This window comes from Dasypus novemcinctus, chromosome 1 (genome assembly GCF_030445035.2).
Source record: "Dasypus novemcinctus isolate mDasNov1 chromosome 1, mDasNov1.1.hap2, whole genome shotgun sequence".
NCBI classification, from domain to species: Eukaryota; Metazoa; Chordata; class Mammalia; order Cingulata; family Dasypodidae; genus Dasypus; species Dasypus novemcinctus.
The window spans coordinates 198,535,201-198,562,789 of record NC_080673.1 but is presented as its reverse complement, the minus strand read 5'-3'; the positions used below and the strand labels follow the sequence as shown (position 1 = coordinate 198,562,789).

General features: G+C 43.8%; 1 protein-coding gene across 1 annotated transcript in view; it reads right to left on the bottom strand.

The window, feature by feature from the left end:
• Positions 1-2,230: 2,230 nt before the first annotated feature.
• The window catches only part of HS3ST1 (heparan sulfate-glucosamine 3-sulfotransferase 1), a 32,945-nt gene continuing 7,586 nt past the window's right edge, over positions 2,231-27,589 (bottom strand). The window contains exon 2 of the mRNA XM_004462163.4: positions 2,231-8,068. Coding sequence (XP_004462220.1) covers positions 7,012-7,959 — 948 coding nt within the window. The 5' untranslated portion in view covers positions 7,960-8,068 and the 3' untranslated portion in view covers positions 2,231-7,011. The remainder of the gene's footprint in view (positions 8,069-27,589) is intronic.

The window sequence follows — 27,589 nt, the reverse complement described above, 5'->3', positions numbered from 1 at the left end:
TGTCGTCAGCGGCACGGGAAGTGTGGGCGGCGCCATTCCTGGGCAGGCTGCTCCCTCCTTCGCGCTGGGCGGCTCTCCTTATGGGTGCACTCCTTGCGCGTGGGGCTCCCCTACGCGGGGGACACCCCTGTGTAGCACAGCACTCCTTGCGCGCATCAGCACTGCGCATGGGCCAGCTCCACACGGGTCAAGGAGGCCCGGGGCTTGAACCGCGGACCTCCCATGTGGTAGACAGACGCCCTAACCACTGGGCCAAAGTCCATTTCCCGTGGCTTTACCTTTTATTTAGCCAGGTGACTTTGGACAAATGACTTAAGATATCTGTGCCTTGGTTTTCCCAATCATAAAACGAGGTTAATTGTAGGATCTGTTTCATAGAATTAGTGGGAAGATTAAATGATACCATATACAATTAGCTCCAACACTCTAACAACATCTGCTGTTATTCCTTTACCCATGATAGGGGACTATACAAGCTGACTAGAGCTGACTAGAAATCAGAAGAAGTTTCTTTTCAATATTAGAAGAGTGTTTATGGAATTATGCTCTCTTATATTTACTTTTTTCCATTTTCTATATGGTACTCCTACAATCTCTGTGAAGAAGGCATTGTTATTTTGTTTTGCAGAAAGGTACCAGAAGTCTATAACTACATAGCTATGAACAAGGCTGAGCCAAAACTCTATGTCTTTAGAATCCAAGACCAGTGTTCTTCTCAGTATGCCAACTTGAGAAAGTGGAATTTGATTGCTTATCATGATACCATGTATTAGACCTCTGATCCATGGGGAACTCTAGCGGAATATAGTTTGAGGCACAAGAAGTATGAATTTCAAATGTCAGTTTCGAGATATAATGGGCTACCTTGGAGGGTAGTGAGTTCTCCATTAGTGAAATATTCCAGAAGAAGCTGTAAAGTATGACATAGTCTAAAGGGCTCAAGCATTTGCATGATTCATTTGGTTAATAACTAATTGTAATGCCTATTTCAGCATTGCACTATTTGCTGCGTATAACATGGTAAGCAAAATCATGGAGTTTGGCTTGATTCTTTCATAGAGTTTGTGGGGATTAAATCAAACAACATATTGTGAAATGCCTATCAGTGCCTGAATCAGAGAAGGTGCTCCCAGGAGATCATCCAGGTCATAAGGGATATGGTGGAAGGGGTTTTTGCATCAGATGGACAAGTGAATTAGAGTCACCATTAAACCACAAACTTGGGTCTTCCATCCACTGGCACTGAGCTGGGGACAGGGGGTTGCACTCAAGAGCTTCGAAGAGACCTTGGTTAAGTTTATATGTCAACTTGGCTAGGTTATGGTGTTCAGTTGTTTGGTTAAGCAAGCACTGACCTGATTGTTACTGGGAGAGTATTTCATAAATTTAAATTATTAGTCAGTTGATTGTATCTATGGTTGATTGCATCTAGAGTAAGCAAAGGAGATTGCCATCAGCAATGAGAGGAATCACATCTGAACATTTGAAGGCCTTTACGGGAGAACTGATAATATCAGCAGCCAGGAAAAAGAATTTCCATCTCTCCTTCAGCCAACCAACTTCTCCCAGTCATCAAAACTGTCACTGGAGTTCTCAACTTGCAGCCTGCTCTATAGAATTTGGACTTGCTAATCCTCATGGTCATCAGGTGGGTCAGTTTCTATATTGAATCTCAAAATAGGTCTTGTCAGTTCTTCTTTTCCTGAAGAATCCTAGTACCATGTACTAGCTCAAAGTGAAATACTTATCGCAATAGATACAATGTCCTATAACATAAGTAAGATGGAGAAAATGCATGAATACCACCTATGGGAACCAGAAATATTTTGTGAAGGTGAACTTTGTTTGATATGATGAATTAATACTATTTAGATAGCATGATAAGCCAAAAAGAGTCTACTACTTGGTAACAATTTTATATATTATTATATTTAGCACTTATTATGTCCCAGTCAATGAAATAGACTCATCCCCTACTGTGTCTAACTTAATTGTAAGAATTATAATATCCCTGTGGTTTGGTGGCATTAGTCATACAAAAATACTAAGAGAATAAGATATTTATGCAATGTCACTCTCTTAGGTTGGAAGCCCTAGAAACAAAGATAGAAATGAGAATTCTTATATTCTTGGGCAAGTTATTTACTGAGAATGGGCTTACAGGCAGAAGAAATAGGGTATGACAATAAGGGACATAAGATAAGGTAAGGGAAAAAATTAAGCAAAAATGTGATTTCAGCATCTTCTTTATCCTTTTAATAGGACCATATATCTTCAAAATTCTAATTAAGTTTATTTCTTACAGTATCATTGCCTTATTAGTTATGCAGGGATTTCATCCAGTTCCAATCAGGGTGCTGGACCAGTCTTCCCTCAACCATAACAGAATAGCCAGAGAGATTTATGTCCTGTCAGCAGGGACTACTGACCTAACAAGCAGGAAATAATTACAGAAGAATGGCAATTGTCCCTCAGCATTCCCTTAAGAATAAGGATGTGAACTCTGAGGGGGGCATTGAAGCAGGTAAGTATGGGGAAATGAGGAGAAGATGAACCACAACATGGCCAACAGACAACATGGCTGACAGACAACATGGCCGACAGACAACATGACCATGAGACCCCACCAAGACCTTCACCATTACTTTGAGGTCCCATTTGGAAAACTTTCCAGGCTGAGGAGAGGCCCCAGATATTCCAAACAGGCTTCACCATTGGCCCCACCATTGGTGGGGTAACCAATAACAGCTGGGACCCCTCCCCTTAGCATTAGCAAGTGGAGGAGTAATTAATAGCTTAAAGGATAACCACACCACATAAGCCAAATCACCCTCTCTCTGCCTAGAGGAGCCCACATCAAATCTTGGTGTATATTTCTGTCCTTCTCTCCCATTTCTTCAGCAAGCTCTGTTCTTTTCTCCCATTTCCAAATAAATTCTTTTTACTGACCTAACTGAAAAAAAAAATGTGGTTTCAGGATATGGCTGGCCTCCAGCTGATCCCATGAGAAGCTCTAGAGCCTGAGGTATGCCCCAGAGGTTATCCTGCCTGGTAGCAAAGAGGCTGCCTGCTAGTCACACAACCTCCACTTCCCAGCCATACCAATCATCCACATGCTACCCCAAGAAAAGGGGGAGTAGGTGGGCATAATTTCTCAGGCATGACCAGGTGAGGCAAGCACTGTCAATTAAGTGAAATTCTCCAGGAAACAGTTATAGGGTGAGCCATTAGCAACCAAACCTTGTAGCAGTTGGAGGATGGAGATACCGTCCTGGTAAATGAGGCCAGGCTACGCATTATAAGCAGCCACCACAGTCACATCTCTGGGAAGTAGATGAGAAAACAAAGACACACAGGTGCCTGCTAACTGACTTAAAACAAGTTTTAGTCTTTCAAAGTCCTAAATGCTCTTAACCACTAAGCATCATATCCTCTGTGTTTATACTTTTTTTAACCTATCGATTTATTTTCCGAAAAATAGAGTTACATAAGTACCAGCCCATTTATACAGAGAGGGAAATTGAGGTTCTGAGAGTTTGAACTAAAGGCTATAGGGCCTAACATTATCAGAGTCAGAATTCAAACCCAGATGTCCTGCATCTAATTGCTTTTATTTTTGGCAGGTAGGGGTAGAAATGAGTAAAACTTTGTGAGAATAAACTGGATAACCAAGGCCAACAGAGAGAAATTCAGGGGTGGCTCTTCTCCTTCTGAGAAATGAAGTTCTGAGAGGGGTCTCTGCCACCCTTGAACTTGTCCCATCTAGTCTTCCTCTGTTTCTTCTAAAACAACTCCTTGAGGGCAGGACCATTTCTTATACTTCAGTTTCCTCTTCTCTATAATGGGGCTAGCTGATTTTTTCCCAGCAATGTTGTAGAATTAAACCTCAAAATGCTGAATACAGCACCTGGCCCTATCAACATGGCTAAATGTCTTTTCCCTGACCCCTCTAGCTCCTTCAACCCATAACAAACAATTAATGACTATTACTTCCTATTCCATTTTCCTTTTACACTCCTGAAATCTTATTAATCATGCAAAATGCAAGGCAGGGGTTCAAAATTAAAAAAAAAAAAAAGTGACTAACCTGAAACTTAAAGGTGCCTCTTACTCCACTCCTACCAGCAGCTGCATGATGGGCACCGGACCCTTCTACCACCCCTCCCTTCAGCTGAGTAACAGTCTCCCAGGATAGAAAGAGCCAGGCACCTGTGCTCAGAGGCATGCCATCAGTTTTGCTAAAGTAGCACATTTTCAGACTGTGAGCTGATAACCAAATATTGTTAACAGGATTTCAGCACTATCTGATGTCAGGGAAGAAACAAGAGGGTAGGAGCTGTTCTGACTCAGGGGCATCGAGTGCAGAGAATATGTCAAATAGAGTAGCTGGCCCTGCTGCTTAGCTGCTTTAAGGTGCCTCTCTGGAAGGACTCCACCTAGATGTCCCAGGCCGCCTCTGGGCCTGGGCAAGTAGGAGCAGAGACGCCTCTCTCTCAAGTTAGGAATTGTCTCTTTGTTCATAGAAATGGTTTGGAACTGATATCCATCTGGTCCCTAAGTCATTGTATTTTGAGCCACTCAGGGCAGGCCCAGGTCAATGTCAGGGCCGCATTTGAGCCTGATCATGGTTGGATGAGCTCTAAATATCTGCCTTGGGTATGTAGTGATGGCTTCTTACTCCTAGGACCTTCCTGATGGATGGAGGGGCTCTGGAGGAACACTAGGGTATTCCATAGCCACTAGGGTCCCTGACCCCTGCCTATGGTAGATTATCCCCTTAGTCAAGATTCTCCATGCCCAAATCAACAAGTATTGGATTTACACCTCCTGGTCACTTTACTCTGGATCATCCCTACCAGCAATGGTGCTGCTCCAGCACCTAGATCAGGTTTCTAGCTCAGGCCTCCACTTCCTCCTCTCCTACCCACCACCCCTTGTCCCAATAGTCCATGCTTGCAACCACATCATTGCATTTACACCTGAGCATCAACAACTATTTTGCAAAGAGCATCTTCTTGAGAGGCAGAAGGGTCACATTGGAGTTCTACTATCACCAAATTTCTTGGCCTTGGACACAACTTTTCTGGGTCTCTCATTCCTCAGCTCTTAGGTGGGCATGACAAAAGTGAGTTTAAATTATGTGCTGATAAGGGAAACACTATGTAGATTGCAAAGTGCTATGTCAACATGAAGCCTGCTATACTCACCTCTGCCACGCTCTTTGGGGAGTTGCTTGCCATTAGCTTTCTCTCTGCAGCCTGTGCACTACCTGGGGTGAGGCATAAGCCATGCTAAGGTCATGCTTGGCCAAAGCTGCAGAAACATAACCTAGATGACTCACTTCCTTGGTAGAGCTGCTGAGAAAGACGCAGTCTCTTTCTTGTCTCTCACCTCTGGCTCATGTGCACTTCTTGATGCATCCCCATTTTCAGGCTTTATGAGTTTGGGAAAAGTAGTATAGGAAAAATAAAGTACTTGAGGTTTGGCTCTAAGTAAATAAGGAGCGGACTCTAAGCCCTGACTTTTATTGTCAATGCGACCTTGGGCACATGTTCATGTTCTGTGGGCCTATTTCCTCTCTGTGAACTCGAGTTTGAGGAAACTGCAATGAGTTCTTATAGGTAGGAGGCAATCAATAATGTCAGTTGCTCTCTTCTTCCTATAAACTATGCCAGCAAGTGGGTTTATTTTGCTTATTTGTAGTTTCTGCTTTACTGTAACAAGTATGTTTTGCCTGCATAGTAAGTAAAACAATCAAACATCTTTAATTCTGCAGACAACTGACTGAGTAAAGGCTGCAGCAGAAAATTGGGCCTCAGAGGGGCTTATGTGACCACATCGAAAACGCAGCTGCTCATGGGCAGAACTGAAACTAAAATTGTGGCCTCTCGCCTCTCAGGTTTTCTCACACACTACCCTCCACTTTACCTTACCCTCTTTCAATTTCAAGCCGTAGGAGTTTAAATTCTCGTCATCTCCAGTACTCCAAGTACAGAGCTGATTTTTAAACATGCACATACCTACGTCTCAATGCCAATGGATTATGTCTGTAAATGCAGACTAATCTTTCAAGGAACAGACAAACAGATGCCAGGCCGAAGCAAAGAGGCTACCTCTGTCAGAATTTTACGGAATCTGCAGGTGGGAGCACACATAGATTTTGCAATTCCTCTTTTCTAGACTAAGTCATTGTTTAAAAGGCCCATTGTGACATGGGGCAAAGTACACAGCCGCAGGATCCCGAGGAGGGCCGCTGGGCTTTCATCACCTTTATCATAGTTTTACTTATTGCTGCTGTAAGGAGTAGGTGCCAACACTCTTTGGGGGAAAGATGAATGACAGGAGTCTTTTTACTAGTTATTTAATCCTTCCCCACCCTTAATACTGCTTGTCCGTTGTGAGTTGACACGGGATTAAAATCAACACTCAGAAACCTGTGGAAGCTGGGAATGGGCAAAACTGCCACCTCCAAGAACAACGGGGAATCTCAGCGAAGATAAATTTTATGATGCAAGGAAAAAATAAATATGATGACCACAGCGAGACATTAAAAATTAAAAAGAGCAATGCAGAAAAGAGAGGGAGGAGAGGGAAGCATAAGAGCCATGAAAAGCATCTTTTTAAGTAACAAAAGAGTATAGATTTTGCAATGAGAGCAACACAGACAGCTATTTTGAGTTGAGGGAATGTTAATTAGGTTCAAAAAAGACAGCGTCTCTAGAAAAATCTTTTTTTTTTTTTCGGCAGGGGCAGGGAAATATTTTAGTTCCTTCATATAGAGACATATTACACAATGTTAACAACCATGAAAAACAATACAAAATGCCCTCGATTTAACAAGTAGAAAAATATAACTAGTATATATGGCATTTGTGAATCTAATACTGTACAGAAGTAATTTATGGATTTTACAAATAAATTATAGCTTAAATGTTCTTTTAAAATTCCTTTTCCACCCCTCCCCACCAGCCTTTATAGCAGGAAAGTTTCCCGAGCCCAGCTTATTGCAAATCAGTGCCACTCAAATGTTCTGCCGACCAGCTCGAAGAATTTCTTATTTGGCTCATGAAAATATTCATGCAGTTTACTGAGGAGTTTGGGATCGACGTGGGGGTGTGCCCGGCCTTTGGACTCGTGGAGGCAGCGGTCCCGGCCGCTGTCCCGCAGGCAGTAAAAGCCCTTGGTTTTGTTAAAGTAGAAGTTCGAGGCGTTGATCTGCGGCGACAGCTTCAGGAACCGCTCGACCTTTTGGATCTCCGGGAAAGGGTCCCTGATGAGCTGGTCGCCGTCGACGATGTGGATGCGGCGCAGCGGGAAGAAGCGCAGCCAGTTCTGCATGTGCACGTGGTAGAGGCTGCGGTTGAGGGCCTTGTAGTCCACGTTGAGGCGGCCGTCGCGCACCAGGAACTCCTCGATGGACGGGTAGGGCTTGTGCTTCTGCATGTGGTTGTAGAACACTTGGGTGTAATCGGACAGCACGCGCTCCGACGGGTCTCGCAGGATGAGCAGCAGCCGGATGGACGGGTTCATGCTGTGCACCCTCTCGGGCACTTTGGGCGACGTGAAGTACGCGGGGGTCTTTTCCACCGTGAGCTGGTGCGGGGAGGAGAAGGGCATCTGGCTCAGGTACCAGCCCAGCCCGTGGCTGTAGTGCTCCTCCCAGTCGAAGAAGTGGACCTCGTTCTCGGCGGCCGCCACGTCGGGGTGCAGGCTGAGCATCTCCAGCAGCGCGCGGGTGCCGCCCTTGCGCACGCCGATGATGATGGTCTGCGGCAGCTGCTGCACAGAGCCGTTGGGGGCCGCGGCTTCGCTGAGGTCGTCCCGGAGGGTCACCGCTTTCCGCAAAAGCTCCTGCTGGCCCGGCTGGCCGGGGGCCTCGGCCCCGGGGGCGGCGGGACGGGAAGGCACGAGCCGGGGCTGGGCCATCAGCAGCACCGCGCCCAGGAGCAGCGCGGCCATGCTGGACACCGCGGAGGCTTCACTGCGCCGGGCGCCGCGGGGACATGAAGCGCTGCCGCACGCAACGCCCCCTGGTCAGTGCCTCATGGACCTGGCAGGCCGCCAATTACTAGGAGAGAAAGGAGGAAAATATTAACCCCAGATAAACGCAGGGCTTCCTCAGGCGACAGCTCAGAAGTGAGGGGCAAGGCCGGTCACCTTCCTGAACCCCTCCCATTCTAGTTCTCTTTATTCTATGAAGCTGGGGCTCGGCAAACTTTTCCAGAACAAGGCCAGCTGGCCATTGTGGCAACTGTAATTCCAAGTGTGCTGGTCTAAAGTGGCCAGAGACAATACCTCAATGAACGGGTGTGGCTGGGTTCCAATAAAACTTTGTTTATGGACACTGATATTGGAGGTTCTTGTAATTTTCATTTATTTTGTTATGATTATTTTTCAAACATTTAAATACTTAAGCCCCTTGGCCATTGAAAAGCAGGGTCAAATGTCTCCCTGGGTGTAGTTTGTGGCCCATTACTACAGAAAGGTTGGGAAAGGTCTTTGGACCTCAGCAAACATGAGTGGAATATTTCCTATAGGTCAGGCCCAGGCATAGGGGCAGGTGATATTCAAGCAAGCATTTTCCCTGCCCTCGAGGGACTCCTGATCTGATAGGGCAGGTAAAACTGTATGGAAAAATTGAATAATTTGTCCCAATTCTTCATCTCCTCCCTGCACCCAACCCTTGCAAACGATGGCCACGTTCTGGGGGCCACGTGGATCGCAGCAACTTGTTTGGGCTTGGCCAGTGGGGTGTGGGCAGTAGGGACAGCTGCCAAGTCCTCGGCCTTGGCCTCAAGAGGCCTTGTATGTTTCCACTTGCCCTCACTGTTTCTACCTTTGCCATGAGAGGTGTGCGTCCTGGCCAGCTGCTGGTCCCAGGAGGAAGCTGGAGCGGACCCATGAAGCAGGGCCACCCCACAAGTCCTCAGCGTGCAGTCCAGCCTGCCCAGCTCCTGAGTGGGAAGGCACAATTGTGGCTTTAAGCCACTGAGTGTTGGGGTGGTTTGCACTGTAGCATTAATTTGGTAAAGGTTAACTGGTGGGACCTGACCATGGGCATCAGCATGGCATACATGTCAGTCGTAAGACGGCAGGAAATCATGCAGTGCACGTTCTTTCTGCAGAGAACCACCAGGGGTGGGGGGCATTCGTTCTGCAGGGAACACTGGGGATTTCATAGTAGAGGAGATATTTGAAGTGGGCTTAGAGGGATGGACAGGTGAGGCTACTAGAAACAGCAAAATCCTTCTTGCAGAAAAGCTTTACTATTTATTAAGTGGTCTCACCTTACTCATTGTCAACAGAGATCTGTGAGTTAGGAAGGCAGACCAGGTAGCCCCATCATTTCAATCTAGTCAATGACAGAATCCAAATTCAAAACTCCCTTTTCACAACCTGCCTCCCTTCAACAGAACTCAAACTCATCCTCATGACCCTCCTGCGATGCACTCCATTTAGGTGTTAGAGTCCCTGGAGGGAGGTGAGCTAGATGCAGTGAGGTTCCCAAAGACAGATGAGTCATGCTCTATGTTTTCAAAAAGCTGATAAACAATAATAGGTACTTGACATTCTCCCCAAAAAGAGGAGAATGGAAGCTCACATTTCAGCAGTACTTATTTAAACATGTTGAAGAAAATGTTAGCAACAGGCCCAATTTGGGGACTGTGGGATTTATGAAGTCAGTGAAAATGTTCTCCATCAAGAAGACCCGTCATTTTCTTTATACTCCTGGCAGGTTTAAAATTCACTTCCTTAGTTTAAGACTTGTCCATAATGCATAAACAAAGCACAAAATCCAGGGCTTGCATTTTTATGATCAAACCAGTTGATCTAACTCCCTCAGCTATTACTTGTATTAGCTGCTTTGAAAATATATATTTAAAAAAGCAAACAATTAAATAGATGCTAGCCTTGAGAGAATCACAGATTACTGGAAATGGGATTTGAGAGGCCAGCTAATGTAACTTGAAGAAGAGAAAAATGTTTAGGGAGGGCTGACCCAGAAAGTAGTTTAAGGTCAGTTCTACTGATTGGATGGACTCAATTTAATGACCTTTTGCTTTAGTCAACTGAATAGTTCAGACAAATTCCATTTCCTTCTCAACAGTTCATGTGAGCTGACCAAGGTAGCTCTTGTGCTTGCTTTGACACATTTGGGATGTGTATGTGTGTGCGCAGCAGGTAAGAGGGTTCTTGGAGGAAGAAAAGGGGTAACTAGTACACATTTGACAGCGAGCACCCCTCTGTGCAGCGGTCACTGCTCTCGCCATGTTATATAGCTCTGTATCCAGATGCAGGATGCAACGGCAGACCCAAATCATCCAACCCCTAGTGAGAGAGGCAGAGGCTGGATCTAAAATTAATATTACCTGACTGTTCACACTCTTTCCACTCTATCATGAGGCGTCCTGGTTAGCACAATGCACATCTGAGCTTTTTTTTTTTCCTAAAGGGGAACTACAAGCAGACAGCTGAGAAGAAACTAAATATAGTTTGTCCTTTTAAAAAAGGGGGGGCAGTTAATCATTTAAAAACTGCTTGTTTCTACTTTAGTACTTCCTAAAAGTGTAGTAACTTATATCCAGCCCTATTTCTCCTTCCAAAAAGATTTGCAAGTAGATGGGGGAAAAAATCTTCTTGCCAAGGTCTCATGTGCACATATATTATAAGCAATATATATCCAATATATTCATATATAAAATACATTGCACACACACAGTGGCCATGAGGAGCCACCGTGCATCATGGTTTGATCACTTGGAATTCCCAATGGCAAAGCCAGAATGTCTGGGATTTTTAGTAACATCTTCAGAAAAGAAAAGTTCCCCAAGGTTAGGTAAACCTATAAGCCAGGGTATCTGGGCCATGCTGATCTTCACAACGGGTAGGAAAACCAGAGCAGGAGAGCATCATTTAGTCCCTGCCTTATTTTATAGAGAAGAAAGAGGCCTGGGGAGGACTTTTCCAAGGTCACATAAGAAATTTGAGGACTAGAACTTTTGGCTCTTGACTTCCAGTTCTGAATTCCATCTTCACAGCATTCCTGTGGGCTTTACCTAAAATAATGATAACACTGAGGTCTTGACCAGGAAGACCCAAAGAAAATTACCTGGAGACCACCACACCCAGCCAACAATTCCAGGATCAGCTGGTACTCAGGTTACATACAGCAGGGGTCAGACACATCCATTTGTTCTATTCAGTAAAAAGGAATTATAGCAGCTATGGAGTCAGGAGTCCTGTCTCTGGTTTTGACCTTAGTCAAAATGACTCTTAGTCTCAGTTTACCTATCTGTGAAACGTTAATAATACCACCTGCCTAAATGACTACTTTGAGACTGAAATGAGATAATGTATGTTGCGCCGACAAACTGAAATATGAGGTGAGCACTTGCAAATTTTCCGGGAGCTGTGTTTTTAAAAATAAAAAGAAATATATTTGATTTAAACCCATATAGCTAAACTATTACCATTCCAGCACATAGTCTATACAAAAATTAATGGGATGGTCTGCATTATCATTTTGTATACTAAGTCTTCAAAAGTGGGCAGGTGTTTAGCCTTAGAGCACAGCTCCATTCGGACAAGCCACATTTCAATTGCTCCTTGGCCCCATGTGACTGGTAGAGACCGCGGTGGGCAGCAGGGAGAGAGGCAGCACTGAGCTTAGTTGTAGTTCTGAACCTGAAATGTAGAGAACATACTCTTCATAGCAAGATCCCTACCCACTCAGAGATTAGGAGATTTGTATTCGCTCGCTTAAAATGCAAACCAGGTTGGTAATCTTGAGTGAACGGAACCTTGTGAAAGCATGGAGCCTTAGCTGGCATCGGCAAGGACACAGCATGCTCCAGAGACTGGAGCCGAGGCCACGTCCCTTGGCAAAAGCCCTGGTCACAGCTCCCATCTGAGCCACTTGCAACAGAGCAGGCACTAGGCTAGCAACTCCTCAGAACTGGTTCTCTGTACACTCATTGCAGGTCCTCAAGAGATCTAACGTGAGTAAGTGCAGCTCAGAGAAGTTAAACGTTTTACAAGTGGGAGGCAGAACCAGGATTCAAACCCAGCCTGAACAGTCAAAGCCAAGGGCCTTGTTATCTCTTTCACTCCCCAGAAAGGCTCGGAGTTAGTGCACAAGTAGTACTGTGCCTCTTGGTTTGATTTTTGCTACTTCTACACACTCATGCCTGATACCAGTTCTTTGATGAGGGCCAGAATTTTTGGAGGCCTCAGACTTGCAAGGATGGGCAAAATGAACCTCTTCCCTCCTTTCGTAGTTCAGTTAATAGGTCCCAAAGAGAGACCCAGCCCCACCTGTTTACTTCCCTTCTCAGGGAGGCTCTTTTCCCTGTCCTGCAGTGATAACTGAACCCTGTGTTTCAACAATTCAAAGGATGAGTGTCCTTCCCATCAGCAACACCAGGCTTTCTGGGGCCCCACAGTGAGGATGGTAATCACCTGCCAGAGTCAGGGAACACCAAGGAGAGTCCACATGGTAGTTTCAGATGGAGGCTCCCCTTGCACTTAAAGTTCATCCCCAACTCCTTCCCAGCATGGCAAGGATCCCTAGGATCAGAAACGTGCCCCTCTGACCTCACATCGATTCTGTTCCTGTCAGACAAGCTCCAGCCTCACTCACTTTTCTTTGAACTAGAGTATTTGCTGCTCCTTCTACCAGGAATGCTGTGCCTCAGGCTTTCTGCCTCTGGCTCTTTCTCATCGTTCAGAAGTTTGTTCCCAATGCCTGGCTTTCCTGCACTAGGAGTCCAGCCCTCTCTTTTAATCACTTTCTTTGACATCATCCTGAGGTATGGCCTCCATTTGCCTTAAGGTGATACAGCTACGTGCCTATTGCCTGTCTCTCCACCTAGCAATGTACATTCCAGAGCCTCCCGGACTGCCTGTTTCTTGGCTGCATTCACCAGGGCCATTCATGATTCTAGATGCATCCTATTTGCTGAATGAATGTGGTGAATGCAGTCGACCATTAGGAAAATGGCTGGAAGTCAAGGAAAAGATATTAATGTAATAGTGAGGCAAACTTCTCCTTTAAGTCTGGCTATGAAAAAGCTTTCCATTCTTACAGGGTCAAGCAGAAACCAGATGTTGAAAAGGTATTCAAAATTTCTAGTGGTGATTGGGCAAGAACACCTGAGAGGCTGGAAAATATGTTAATTAAAAAAGGAGGGGAAGCTATGAAATAACTATTTTAATTTTCTCCTTAAGTCTCCTGATTACATAAATCACATCATGACCTAGATTTCAAATGTAATTAAGTATAATACATTCTCTTAGTCCCACCACTAGAATGAATTCATGAATAAAATGAAATAACTAGAATATTTCATGAGAGGTAAATATAACATATTGGGAACAGTGATGCCTGCATTCTTCCGGTCTGCAGAACACATTCCCACTTGCTTAATTAAAGATGGTGGCATAGATGGCAATGGGCAAGACTCTACTTGGGGAGCATGGATGATGAAAACACTCAGCGCCATGTATCTACGGGCTTTAATAATAGGATTGGTAAAGAAGAGAGCACCGGCTGAGCATTCGCTATGTATGGGCAGCAAGCACCCACCTACAAATTCTCTTTTAATACTTGTAACAAAACCAAGAGGTGATAATCCTCATTATATTGTGGTTGCTCAAGTAGTTTTTTAAGGCAATTAAGAGGTGATGAAGAGTATGGAAAACAAATTAGTTTTTGCAATAGGACAGATCCAAGCTATGATTCTTAGAGCAAAGTGACCAAAAATAAGGTTCTCTCTGGATCAGTGTGCCATTTTACAAAATGGGCTAACACTTCATGTGGATGTTGTCACAATTAAGTGAGAGACATCTGACCAATATATAAGATTGCCTGGCACACAAGAGGCATTCATTAAAGATTACTGGCCTGCCCTTCTCCAGGATCAGAAACGTGCCCCTCTGACCTCACATCTACTCTACTCCCACCAGATAAACTCTAGTCTCAAGTACTTTTCTTTGAACTCACAGAATAGTTGCTGTTCCCTGGATGAGGAAACATGCTCTTATACAACCTCTTCAGAGTAAGGAAGTGTCAAAACTCAGATTGCACAAGCCATCTCTAAAGCACGTGCTGTGCATTTCTTCCCTTTGAATGGCGATGCTTTGCCAAAAGCAATGGGAGTACATTCCAGGCAGAGGGTACAGCTTGTTCAAAAGCATGATAAGATAGTAGGAAGGATTCTACTATTATTCTGCTATGCAAGATCTGCTTCTTTCCACCATCCCATGGAATGGAGTGATTTAATTTTCGGGAATGCACTGAAACCTTAGTAAAGACAGTATGAACTAAAGAATTGTCATATCTTATCCAACCAAACTTTTGGCAATCAAAATTATTTGTTCATCAGTAGGAGTCAAAAATGGTTTTCCTTTTCATCTTTGCACTATTGTTTAAGCACATGGTGTAGGGGTGTCAAATTTCCATCCTTGGTAGGACACTTTGGAAACCCAGGAATAGGAAACAGATTTAGTTTGTGCCTGTCAGTCTACCAAAGGACGTTGATATTTCAAGATCTCCATAAATATTTATTTTGCTGAAATTGCCTACAAGTGACACTCCTCAACAAATGTTGACATTCAGTTTGTTTGGCTTTCCTTATGGTAATTGCTATGAGGTGGGCTGGGATACAAAGAGTTCAGGGTAGAAAGCACTAAAGAGCAGCCCAGTACTGCTGAGTTTCATAGGGCCACCTTCCCCATCTAAAGAAAAAAAAAAGAAAGTATAACTGGCCTTGTTTTCACCTAGAAAAACAGGAGCACTCTTCAAATGCCTTCTCCTCCAGTCTTTCTCTGCCCCTGCATCCATGACAATGCTGAGAGGTTTCACATTTACAAAAGGTCAAATGGAGAACAAACATAACTCTTGGAAAATGGTTGAGGGAAACATTGGCAAGTCACGCAGGGCAAAAATGATGTGATAACAGGAGCAGGGATTTGGGGCTGAAAGACGGAAATCTCTACACCCTTTCTGAGCCTCTATGAGCCATGATAAAATGGGGGTGATAAATTCAACCTACCCAACAGGAGATCTGAAGTCAACTCACCCAACATTCTTCTCCAGATTGGGTAATTATAGACCTTAAGAATCTAGATAAGGGAAACGGACTTTGGCCCAGTGGTTAGGGCGTCTGTCTACCACAGGGGAGGTCCGTGGTTCAAGCCCCGGGCCTCCTTGACCCGTGTGGAGCTGGCCCATGCGCAGTGCTGATGCGCGCAAGGAGTGCCCTGCCACATAGGGGTGTCCCCCGCGTAGGGGAGCCCTACGCGCAAGGAGTGCACCCAAAGGAGAGCCGCCCAGCTCGAAGGAGGGAGCAGCCTGCCGAGGAATGGCACCGCCCACACTTCCCGTGCCGCTGAGGACAACAGAAGCGGACAAAGAAACAAGACGCAGCAGAAAGACACAGAAAACAGACAACCGGGGGAGGGGAGGGAAATTAAATAAATAGAAATAAATCTTTAAAAAAAAAAAGGAATCTAGATAAGGAGTTGCCAGTGGGAGGAGAAGAAATCTTCCCCTCCAGTGGTTCTCAGTTACTCGGGATCCCCCAGCACAGTTATTCCCTAATGCACTTGTATATCTGTTATCTGGAGATCTTGTGAAAAATGCAGATTCCCATACAGGAGAGTTGGGAGATGCCTGAGGCTCTGCATTTCCCACAGTTCCTGGGAGACAGATCATCCACCAAAGTCCTGGGAGATTTTAATGCCTGTGCCCATTCTAATTCTCATTTCCTTAGCCTGGGCCATTGTGCCTTTGTTTTTTGTTTCTTGTGATAGTTTGTTTTTAATTCCAGGATAGAAAGCACTTGTGGTAGACAAAATAGAGAGAAAATTGCCTGGCCATAGAAGGGCATTACCATGACGGGGGAGGGGAGGGAATGACAAAGGGTGTGTGTGTGGGATAACAGAGGGGGATAGGAGTATTGGAATTAACAAGATTTAGACGAAAAAAACTGGGCTCAAACTTCAGCTCCACACACATTAAAATGCACCAGGCAGCCCTGAAACATAGAGTCAAAGTTCAAATGCATTGGCCTGTATACTCATATAGAGGATTAAATAGAAGAGGATATGTGGAGTCCTCAGGGTACTGCTTGGCCCATGACAAGCCCCCAAATCATGATAGCTATTTTGGTCCCAAATAATGTAATAAATAAAATAAAATATAAATATATGTATAAAAATATATATATATGTGTGTGTGTGTGTGTGTGTGTGTGTGTGTATAAAACAGTGTGCAGCATAAATGGGATTCAGGGTGGATAATTAGACAAATGCATTTTTTCATGATCCAAAGCACTGCAGTAATGTAACAGGGACTCAAGGAAGAAAGGACAGTGACACAGAGAAATGATCCCAGCTCTCTCCCTCTTTAGAGGGGCATGCAAGAGGTCCTTCATAGATGCCAGTTGAATGAATGAAGGAGGGCATCCAGGTGTGTGCAGTGGCGAGACCCCTGGGAGGAAAGAGGAGCGCTCCTTCTCAACGTGCTTCATCAGCATTGCTGTGCAGAGAAGGCAGCTGTGACCTAAATAAATCCTTCATTAGAAGCAGAAAAGCACTGGCACAGGCAAAGCACAGCAGAGTTCTGACAGGAGAGTGGATGGGGACTCTCTTATTACCTGGTGCAGCTGAGTGGAAAAGGGGGCTGAGCTAGCAGGCAGGAGAGAAGAGCTCGGCTGCCCCCACCCACACTGGTGTGCGTGGCTCATTTTGGTCTCCCCTCCACATGGACCTCACCGCCAGAGAGGTACTGATAGAGCTGCAGCAGCCTCCTTAGTTGGTAAGGACGGTCATCTATCACCCCAAGGTGGCAATCACCCAAGAATCCCATGCATTTCCCTGGAAATGGTCAGGAAGGACTTACAGGGCATCAGAGGTGGAATGGCATAAGCAATTGTCCTGACCCATCTTATCATTTGATAGAGGGGGAACTGAGCCTAGCAGCATAGGGATGAAGTGACCATGAAATCATGGCCCTTGGATTTCTATTCCACTTGACCACAACCACCAGGAAATCTGTGTGTCTTGAATATTGGTAACATGGAAGGTTAGAAATAATTTGCAGCTGAAAATTAATATGTGAAAACCAAAGTGTAATTCTCCCCTGGATGGACAAAGGTGGAAGGAAGATCTGTCTCCTCATTTCTTGGGCCAACCCTTGGAAGACACAAAAAAGAAAAGGAGTTTGCTTGGGACCTTCTTAAGCCATGTTCGTCTTTCCAGGGGTAGCTCACAACTACCTGGAATTCAGGCAAGGTGACACTCAGGTGAAGCTGGACTGTGGGGACTGTGACACGCAGCAGCATCCAAGGCCTGTCCAGCAGGGGAAAGCACAGCAGGGGAAAGTCCTTTTGTTTACTCTAGCAGGTGAATGTTGTTGGAAACAAGTAACTATTTGGTCTGATCTTTGGAATTTTCAATATTTAACTATGGATATTTATGTGAAAACTCTGGATTTTGATGAATGAAATAAATGGATATTAGTTTCCAAAAATAATGAAGGTGAGGATAAAAGGCTGGAGGGCAAATCTGCAAAGTTTGAAGGGAGCCGCCTATTGGAGACCTCAGTTACCTATTGTGCCTGTACGTCATCAGACTTTCACAAAGTATTCATGAAGTTTACAAGACTGTATTGAGTTCCTGGGGCTCCAGGAGTAACCCAGTAGGTGTCTTCAAGGAGCCCCCTGTTAGGTGGAAGGCACGAGTGGAAGGAAACTGGAGCACCATGCTTCAGTATGAACTCAGATCCAGCCTCACCGGGGAGAGGACCTGCAGCAGGGAGCATGTGCTGGCGGGAGAGGAAGGCCTGGTGCAATTTCACAGAAAGGCAGTATTTGGGTGCAGTCTTAGAGAGACTTAGGGTTTGCTGAACTGTATAAGTCCCGCAGGGGCTTTTATTTCAGGTGGAGTTTGCAGCAGAAGACAGGGACAGGTGCAGTGTGAAAAGACTCCAACTCACCTGGGGGTCGCTATGGGGAGTACCGGCTACAGGTAGGGTGGGGGGTACATAAATCAGGGACACCAGTACTTGGAAGACTTCAGCTTCCCACTAAGGATATTAGAATAGGAAAAATAGCTGAGGCACTGGAATGAAGCATAACATCCTGAGCTAGAATCCCAACTGCGTCACTTACAGGCTACAAACTGGGGGAAGTTAATGGAAAATCTTGGAACCTCTGCTCAAGTTTGGCCCAAGAGTATGTTCTGGTTTTTCCATTTGGACATGAGTTCTCTCAGTGTAGCATGATCATTTAAAAGCAAATAACTGAGCCCTGAGTATTAAGAGGCACGGTGACAAGCTCCAGGGGAAAGCCATGGCCAAGCCACATCCATGCCTGCAAGGGGCTTGATGGAAAAACAGGCCTACAAACAAAGTATGGCTTTAATTTTATATTGTCCAGTGTTTCCCTTTCTGAGTTCAATTCATCATTCATGTGACAGCACTGCATAAAGCAATAGCACAGTTTTCCTTTTTCCCCGTTCCTCACATTCATACCATTGCAATTTCCATTCTTCCCTTACTTGAAAATTTTGAAAAACCCTATTCATATTGGGTATTCCTAATTTCTGAAGCTTCAGGTTCCATAAAAAGAATTGGTATTTCATATTGTCACTGCTTCATGCTTTAAATTACCTATAACGAATTTATTTTAAACAGGGGATACTTGGATCATACTAATCTTGACATTTTTAAAGGCCATTTAATCTATACAGAGGAAACCCTGTTCCTGTACTTGACACAACATTCTCTATAATCACATCTCTTTTTTTCATTTCACAATCTTTGGATCAAATACAATGGTATATGCTAAGTTAAAGTATTGTCTGCCTGACCATTGATTCACTCAGAATGTTGGTGCAAAATGATTTATATTTGATACTTTTAAATACTATTTATTTATTATTACTTAAATAAAATGTTTGAAACAAGTTGGCAACTGGGGGAAAATTCAGAAATGGTCAAGATGAATCAAAGGAGCTCAGAAGGGTGGCATGTGATTCAGAGTGTGGGTTTGGATCCCATCTATCCCTAACTTCATCTGTCTATCTCATTTTCTCATCTGAAATGTGGGGATGGCAACTGTAACAACTCACTAGGATTGTTGTGAGATTAAAGGAGATATTACTACATAAAGTACTACAGAAAGAGGGCCTGGCAGAGAGAAAACACTCATCAAATGCCAGTTATTGTCATTGTCAGGTCTCCATCTTCCACTGTTGTAGCTGACAAAGGATCCAGTCAGGTAATCGATATTTCTGAGAATAGAGATAATTCTGGACACACAAAACACATCTCTACCAAGTCTTCTCTGCCTGAATGGGCTGATGTGCTGGCGTGAACAGGGCGCGGAACTGGGAGTCAGGAGCTGGGGTTTAGTGCCGAGCTCTGCCCTGACTTCTGTGTGACCTTGAGCAAGTCATAAACAAACTCTTGAATCCTGATGTCTTTGTGTACAAGGGGAGATGATCAGTTTATAGTTCTATGATTGCATACCATTTTACAGCTTTCCAAAATTTGTAGTCTTGAGAAATTAAGAAACATGCCTCTCTGTCTTGACAGGGAAATATTACCCAAAATTCTAAAGAAACAAAAACAAATACTACTACTAAAAGTAAGCTACAAACTGTGTTATTTGTGCCAGCATCAGACAAAAGTTTCATAGGTTAAAGGAGCTACACATTGGATTTCCAAGAGGCTGATGTCTTATTGATAGGGGAAAGCAGTGAGAAAACCCTTGCGAAGGGTCTCTCAAACTGCACTTGCTTTTCTTATCCTATTCAGTGTATCCAGAATTCATTCAATGAATATTAATTGATTCTAGGACCTGATTAAGAACTGAGATAGACCAGAAAACACTCAACAAAGGGTGTTTAGCCACCAATGGATCAAAACAAGATGAAAAAAATGGCTTTAGATAAAAGGCTTCTCAATGACAAAGTATAAAATTAGAAGGAGCACTTCAGTAAAATACCTGGGGGCAGGGGAGGAAGATAAGATTTTTTCCACCTATGCCCAAAGCAGAAGTTTAGCAACTTTCTAGGGTGGATGGAGGCAGTTAACTCAACTCTTGGGCTTTTGCTTGTTTAAATGAGGTATGTAAGTTGGGAAGGAACAGAATTATTTAGGGCAAAAAAAGAGGGGCTGAGAGAGCTGCCTCAGGGTCAGCTTCTAGGTTCTGGCCACATGTAGTACTCAATCTCTCCCTAAATAAATCAAGAAGCAGCCTTTGAAGGATATCAAGATGTGAGAAAACCAAATTATCAGCCTGCCCAGTGTAGCCACAATTCAGAGCCAAGCTCTAAAAAGACCTGCTGTGATTCCAGCACCAGGGAATTGAAGGCAAAGTTAGCATGCTGCCCCTTTCCTCAAACAACTCAGGTATGTGCAAGGGTGTAGGGTATGGGGTGGGAAGTGGAAAGGGAAGGCAAAACAGTAATATGGTGATTACACTAGGGCTAGGATTGTGTGGGGCTAAGGACAGACTGCAAAGATTCACAGGTAATTGAATAATGGTATATGTATATCACACGTAAAAATCACTTTGGTTTTATTAATGTCCTATGACATAAGAGGAATTGTAGCAGAACTAATTTCAGAGATAGTTTGTTTTGTATTTCAAAATCTAAGAAAAAAAATCAAATGGAATTGAACTATCATCTCTGAAAAATGTATCTCCTCCTCCAGCTCTTAGTGAACAAAAGGAGAAAAAGGTATTTGGGGGGAGTGAGTGAAGCACAGAGGGGAGTAGCATGTGATAGATATTTCCAAATCGCTCCTTCTTTTGTGGTGCCAGTGAACTTGAAAGGACCTTGGTAGTTTACTCATGTAGTAACCTGTTCTGAAAATAATCTATTGTGTGGATATATATGATAACTCTAATGACAACTAAGTTTTCCAAACTTTTTGCTACTCTCACACTCTTTTCAAGGCCATCAATGCATTAATGAAGCTAAAACATTCCTTGAGGTCTTGTAATTTGTCAGGCAGTAGGCTGCTTCCAGGAAGATGTGTCTTCAGAGATGTCAAAAGAATGAAATGGACTGCGGCTATTTTGGCCAATCAGTCACACTGCTTTTCTCCTTTAGCAATCACCTTTGCTTCCCCTACAAGCTTGTATGAACACACAGGCTTGGCTTTGTATTCCCGACCAGTGCCAAAGCTTAACCAGCAGACTCATTAGTGTCCAACATGCCACGGAAAGCAAGTAGGTCTGGCCAAAGAGTGATGGTCCAAGTTCAATGAGGCTTTGAAGATTGTGCTGAGATTTCTGGATTGGCTTTCCATAACTTTCCTTCAAATGCTTTGATTTGTAAGGAGAAATACTTTTAATATTGAGTCACTAAATTGGATTTCAATCAGATTTCTTCTTACAATTATTCTTCTCCTTCCTCCATCTCCTCAATGTAAATTAGCAAAGCCTGACACTGCCCTGGAGTCAACGTCATTTGCTAGTGACACAGAGGACCAGGACGTTCTGTATGTAGGTGCTCTGCCCGGCACTGCCGTGGGACATGGGAACAAGATGGGCCTACCCTGAGGAAACCACTGCTTAAGGGGAGGATGGATATGGAAACAAATACTTCCCTTCCAGTGAGAGAAAAGAAGCTCTGGAATATGCCATATTTTAGTAACTTAAAGGAGGCCAAGAAAAGGGTGTTTGGGAATTGCTTCAAGGAGAAGACAATTTTAAAAAGTTCAGGAGTCTGGGAGGACAAAAAAAATATCAACACTTTGATGTCCGGGCTAAAATATATATGCAAGAAAATGGAGAAATAAATGGAATGATGTGGGAAGAGCAAAGCGATTGAGATCAGATCAATCAGAGTTTAAACCCTGGCTTAGAACTGTGCCCTAGGAAAAAGCTACTTCTCTCTGGATGTTTTCCCATTTAATAAAAAAGAAATGCTGCTGACCATCTTGGGTGGCTATAAGAACTAAATGAGATTCTATCGAATAAAAAACTTAGCCCACATGACACATGATAGACCTTTAATAAATATTAGCTCAATAAATAGTAGCTTGATATTAGCCTGAAGAGAAAAATAAAAGGACAGTAAGAGTAATAATTTATGTTGGGTAACAACTGGTCTTGTCTGCTTAAATATTGTCATAAGTAAAGAAAGGAACTGCAGCAGTTGAAAAACTGATAAGTAAGAGGAGCGAGAGAGATGGAGGATGAAGAGAAAGCAAATAAAAAGCATAAAGTGACTCTTAATCTAATGTTAAAGGAAAACTATTATGAAATCATTATTAGCCTGTATACTGTTTTTAACAGAGGACCTGAAAGAACAATTCAAGTAAGAAAAGGCAGTGTGTGAAGACAACTTTAAAAACACAGGTTTGTTTAAATCCACAGGGCCGGTGGCCTGTGTAACCAGAATCCAAAGAAATGGCCCAATGCCAGCCCAGCGCTCTTCTGCTGCTCTGGTAGAACCCATATGGAGAGGAGCAGTGGCTGGGGAGCAGAAGGAGGCAAACACGGGCTCCACCCTTAGGACTAAAAACGAAAGAATGTCTCTGGAGCAGGGGGCCTTCCGTGTTGGGGAAAGGCTGCGACCCAGTAGGGCCCAGAGGAGAGAGCTTGGAAAAGGACTCAGTGCTGGGTGACTGGCTTGACCTAGAGAAGTTTCTCAGGTCGCATCAATTGCTCTATGAGGCTATGAAGGGCAGGGAGTCTCAACCAAAACATCAGCTTCCCTCACACCTGGAAAGTTTTATTATAATAATGGGGCTTTCACTGCCCACTTATCAAGACCTGAGGCCCTCTCTGTCTCTCTCACCCATAGAAATCCATATTGCATGCGGCAATCGGGGCAACCGCGGGCCAATACCGTGGACTAGGCACGAGGGGCTATTAAGTGGTATGAGGAGTGGCTCTCCGGAAGCTGTTTTGTGAGAGATGCAGCTAAGTCCACGAGCTACTATGTAATAACAAGTGCCCTGTGCAATAACGTCACCTGTGCAATAACAAGTGCCCTGGGAGAACTGAAAGAGCAGTCCCTGGCTCAGGCCACGCCAGCTTAGGCTCAGCAGAGGCCACACCCCATCGCCCTCCCCCTTCTGTTTGTCCCACACAGGCTGGCAGTGGGACTGTGCTCACCCAGGTCTTTCAGCACCCAGAAAAGCTGTGCTCTTGAACTTTGCCGGTCGCCAAGATGGAGGAGAAGAGAAAATGTGCTGGCTTTTAAAAGTTCAGACCAGATGTGGCAAGCAGCACTTGCCCTCACCACCATGGGCCACGACAAGCCACGCGGCCATGCTGACTTTCAAATAGAAAGGAAAGTATAATCCCATGCTGTGCCTAGCAGGGTGAGAGCCAGCGTGACTATCACAAGGGCAATCATTTATTATGGGCAGCAGAGAGGTGGAGCAGGGAGCATCCAAGATAAAACTTAAAGACTGATGTGGTTTGACCTTGAGAGGGAGAATGGTGGCCAGGATCGGGGGGAAGTGTAACAGCATGTGCTAGGGATCGATTTATCCTGGGGAACAAGGGGTGCTCCTGGGGTTAGATTATGAAATGTGTGTGTATAAGAGAGAAAGGCAAAGGATGAGGCTTGAAAGATATATTCTGAGTCAGGCTGGAAGAGGATTTGAATGTTACCCTGAGAAACATGAGCATCATCATTATTTTTATTATAAAATTAAAACAGCAAAAGCAGGCCAAACTTTTGAGCACCCTGTATATTCATTACATGTTCTGTGTGCATTATCTCATGTATCTGTGACAGCTCTATGAAACAGAGGGATTAGGCTGCAGAGTTTTTGAGAGGAGGTGCCAACTGTCTGCCAGGCAATGACCAGGGTTTGGGGACTCAACCGAGACAAAGTTCTCATCCTCCCACAATTTAATCTAGTGGAACAGAGTAAACATTGCATAAATATGTGAATACATAAAAGTCATGAAGGCCTATCTGAGACTTAGGGAGATTACTAACTTGTCCAAGGGCATACTGCGATGAAGCAGTGATCTCAGCCCAGATCCATTAGAATCTGGTCTTCCTAGACTGAAACTCTATAACTGTGAATGATGGAGATCCATGGAACATTCTGTATCAGGAGATAGAGCAGGGACTTGATTGTATCTGCCCTTTGCAAAGACCGTTCAAGTCAGGGGCGGAGATTAAATAGAGAAATGTCGCAAATTGCATACCATCGTAAAATTTACCGAGCTGGGCTGGGGAAAAAAAAAAAGTGAAACCAGAGCAAACTAAGATTTATATTTCCGCTGAAGACAGCAATAAAAGAGAAGTTATGAAGCTGGGAAGGATCAATCACCAATTGAAGTATACAGATATAAGTGTAGTAGTTGCTCCAAGGCAAGCGGGATCAATTCAGGATTACCATATTCGATTCATTTTTCTCTTTCATTGCCTCAAATGTCTTTGTGCCTCACTTTCCTCTTCTGTAGCTTTTACCTGCCAGCATAGGATCTAGTTTTTAGATAATAGGACTGAAGGAAAAAGAAGTTCTAGAAGCTTTTGAGAAAGATTTCCCTGCTAACCTTCCTGATTAAAAGAAGTCACAGCCTTCTCTCCCTACTTGAGAGCAACATCTGCTTGGGGTCACAGTGGTTTTCTCACCACTGGGAGGTGCCAGCAGCTGTCAGACTAGACTGGAAGTTTTCTTATAGCCAACATCCTTGATTTTCTTTCCAAACAAAATCATTCTTACAAGAAAGAAGAGCTAATTATGACTATTAATTGCTATATTGTAGAGCACACATGACATACCAAACTCTCCAGTACATATTTTCTCTACATTATAAATGCAGTTCTCAAAGCAGAAGTCCATGAGGTGAGTAGAATCCCATTTTACAGACAAGCCAAATCAAGGTCAGAGGAATGGGAGCATGTCTCCAATGTCAAAGACACTGCTCTGGAGGAAGGCATCTCCATGAACTCCAATCTGCTCCAGGAACAGTGTTCCAGACCAAGAATGGCTGACCATGATGGATACATCACCCCAAGAGTTGTCAGCTGGTGTGGGTGGAGGGGCTTGGGGAGATAGGAGGGAGCCATGCTGCTGCTGCAGCTCATGTCACAGGAAGGAATACCCTGAAACTCTTCTTTATAGGAGCTGAGATTTAATGAGTGAAAATCTAAAGCCAAGCTAGAGGAACCCCCACCCCCACCTCCCCACCCCCAGTGAGAGGAGAACCCGAGGGGGCGGCGGTCGGACACTCAGTTCACTTGTCTTCAGCTTTTAAGTGTGACCTTCTGCCATCACAGAATAGGAAGAGAAGCACGTGCTTCCCTGTTGACCCTTCTGATTTCTTTGCAGTTTGACCATGACAATGTTTGTGAGTCTTTCTGTCACGGTCAAGGAGGCCCTATTCTGGCCTCCTGATAAGCTTTGAAATGGATATAGGGAGTAGTATTTATTTAAATGACTGTGTTGGGTTTAACCAGAACCTCCTGAACACGGCCTGCCACAAAATGTCACTGGACTTTCATGCTCTTCCAGTCTGTTTATCTCCTTCGACTCTCCCCTCTCCATCCTTCCCCTCCCTTCTACTTCTCTCCCCTGCCCTATCTCTCCCTTCTCTCTTCATTTCTCTCCCTTTATTTCTCTCTCTCTACTTTGTCTGTGTCTTCCCCTAACCACCTTTTCCATACCTTTTCTACATCATTGCTTCTAATCTGTTGGTCCAGAAAAGAAAATAATGTTTGCTAGAATTATATAATTCTATATATAGAATTATACGACTAAAGAAACCAAGGGTAAAAGACTGAGGCACTCTCCATGCATGAGATTTAGTTCAAATCTGTGTGATATGACATTGAGCCTGACAATTGGACATCTCCATTACTTTCTTTTGTCATCTAAGAGCATCTTTTTAATGCAATGAGCCAGCTTGCCATTATTTATCTGGTTCAATCCACATTTAACAATCCTCTGCTATAGTTTTAATCACGCCCATTTTACAGATGAGGAAACCGAGTCTTAGAGCTGTGAAGTAACTCACTTCACATTGCCTGGCTGAGAAGGAGCAAGGTGGATTCTACCCAGACCTCTCTGGTTGGGTAAGGCAGCTCGTTGACCACTGTGCAGGCTCATCTTCCTTAAGGCCCATATTTCCTACACATGCAATGAGGAGTTACGCATATTGAGTGCAACAGAAGCTGGTTATTTCAGCATGAGAAGTATCTCACTTTTTAAGAAAGCAAAGAACTCTCCTTTAAAAAGTTCTGGTGCAACAAAAGTCTTGTTAATTTAGTTCCCCACCACGTTATTACCTGAAACGGAAACACAACATTTTCACAGCCATCCTGAGAAGAACATACTTGAGAAGTCTTAGAGGAGATCTCGGACTACATTTATCACCTGAAGTCATCTACATGGTGGGAGACTGTCTAAAAGTTCCTCTAACAATTGTATTAGCTTTGTATTCATCGGATGCTGGAGCAATTTCAGGTGTGAGTTTTCAAAGCACATAGCATCCCTTCAGTGTTCTCAGGGTATACTGAAGTATCTTTGCATGAGCAGGTCGCCTTTCTGATCCCAGCCCCACTCTAAAGAACTCGGAGCAATACTGATATTTAATAAAGCACTGCCTTCGTTGACTGATGCATATTCTAGGGGACTCAAAGGGTTGAGACACTTTTCCAAAGGTTGTTGAGCAATGAACTAGCTAATCCTGCCACAACATGCGAGAGAATCTGCTCACGGAATAAATCCATTGAGAGATCTACTTTGACGTAAAATGTCTTTGCTCCTTTCAGCAAATAGAAAAACATGCTTTTATTTTACTTTTGTTACTTAGGTCACCATAGAAAACAACCCTTCTTTTTCAACTCGGGTCATCAACTAGAAGTATGTACTGGCTAAGTCCTCTCACCTTCAAGGTTACTCTGTCCCCTAGCTTCCTATAGTTTTAGAACTTTCAAAAAAAATTGCTCGACATTCTGTTGCCACAAGAACCAGGATGCCTAAGAAAATAGAGGATGTCCAATTAAGTTTAAATTTCAGATAAAAAACAAATAACTTCTCGGTACTATTGGGGACATTTCTATACTAAAAAGTCATTATTTTTCTGAAATTCAAATGTAACTGAGCATCCTGTTTTGCTTGTTTTTCTGTTTGCTTATTTTTTTTGTTTTTGTTTTCTCTAAATCTGGCAACCTTAAACAAGAAGAAAAGAGGAATATAATATTTATGAGGTATTATGCTGGGCACTTTGTGTTGGGCAACTTCCTTTAATTCTCCTAACAAAGCTGAGAAAATTGAGGCCCAGAAAAATTATTGATTTCTCAATTGGTACAGCCAGTATGGGCCAGAACAGAAATTCAGAAAGATGTCACTTCAAAAGCTATGCTCTTTTTACTGCAAGAATAACTACAAAGTCTAATCCCAGAAATCTATAACTGACACTCTTCCCCTTCCTGTCTTACTAGGAAGCTGGGAAAAATTTGGTTTAAGGAATAATTTAAATAAGGTACAGACAAGTTTTCCAGAGGGGGTGCCCAGTCCCCTTCTACTTTATGCTACTCAAGTTTTTATTTTTCTGGGCCCAGAGAGGCTAACATGCCTTTTCATTTCCGCTGC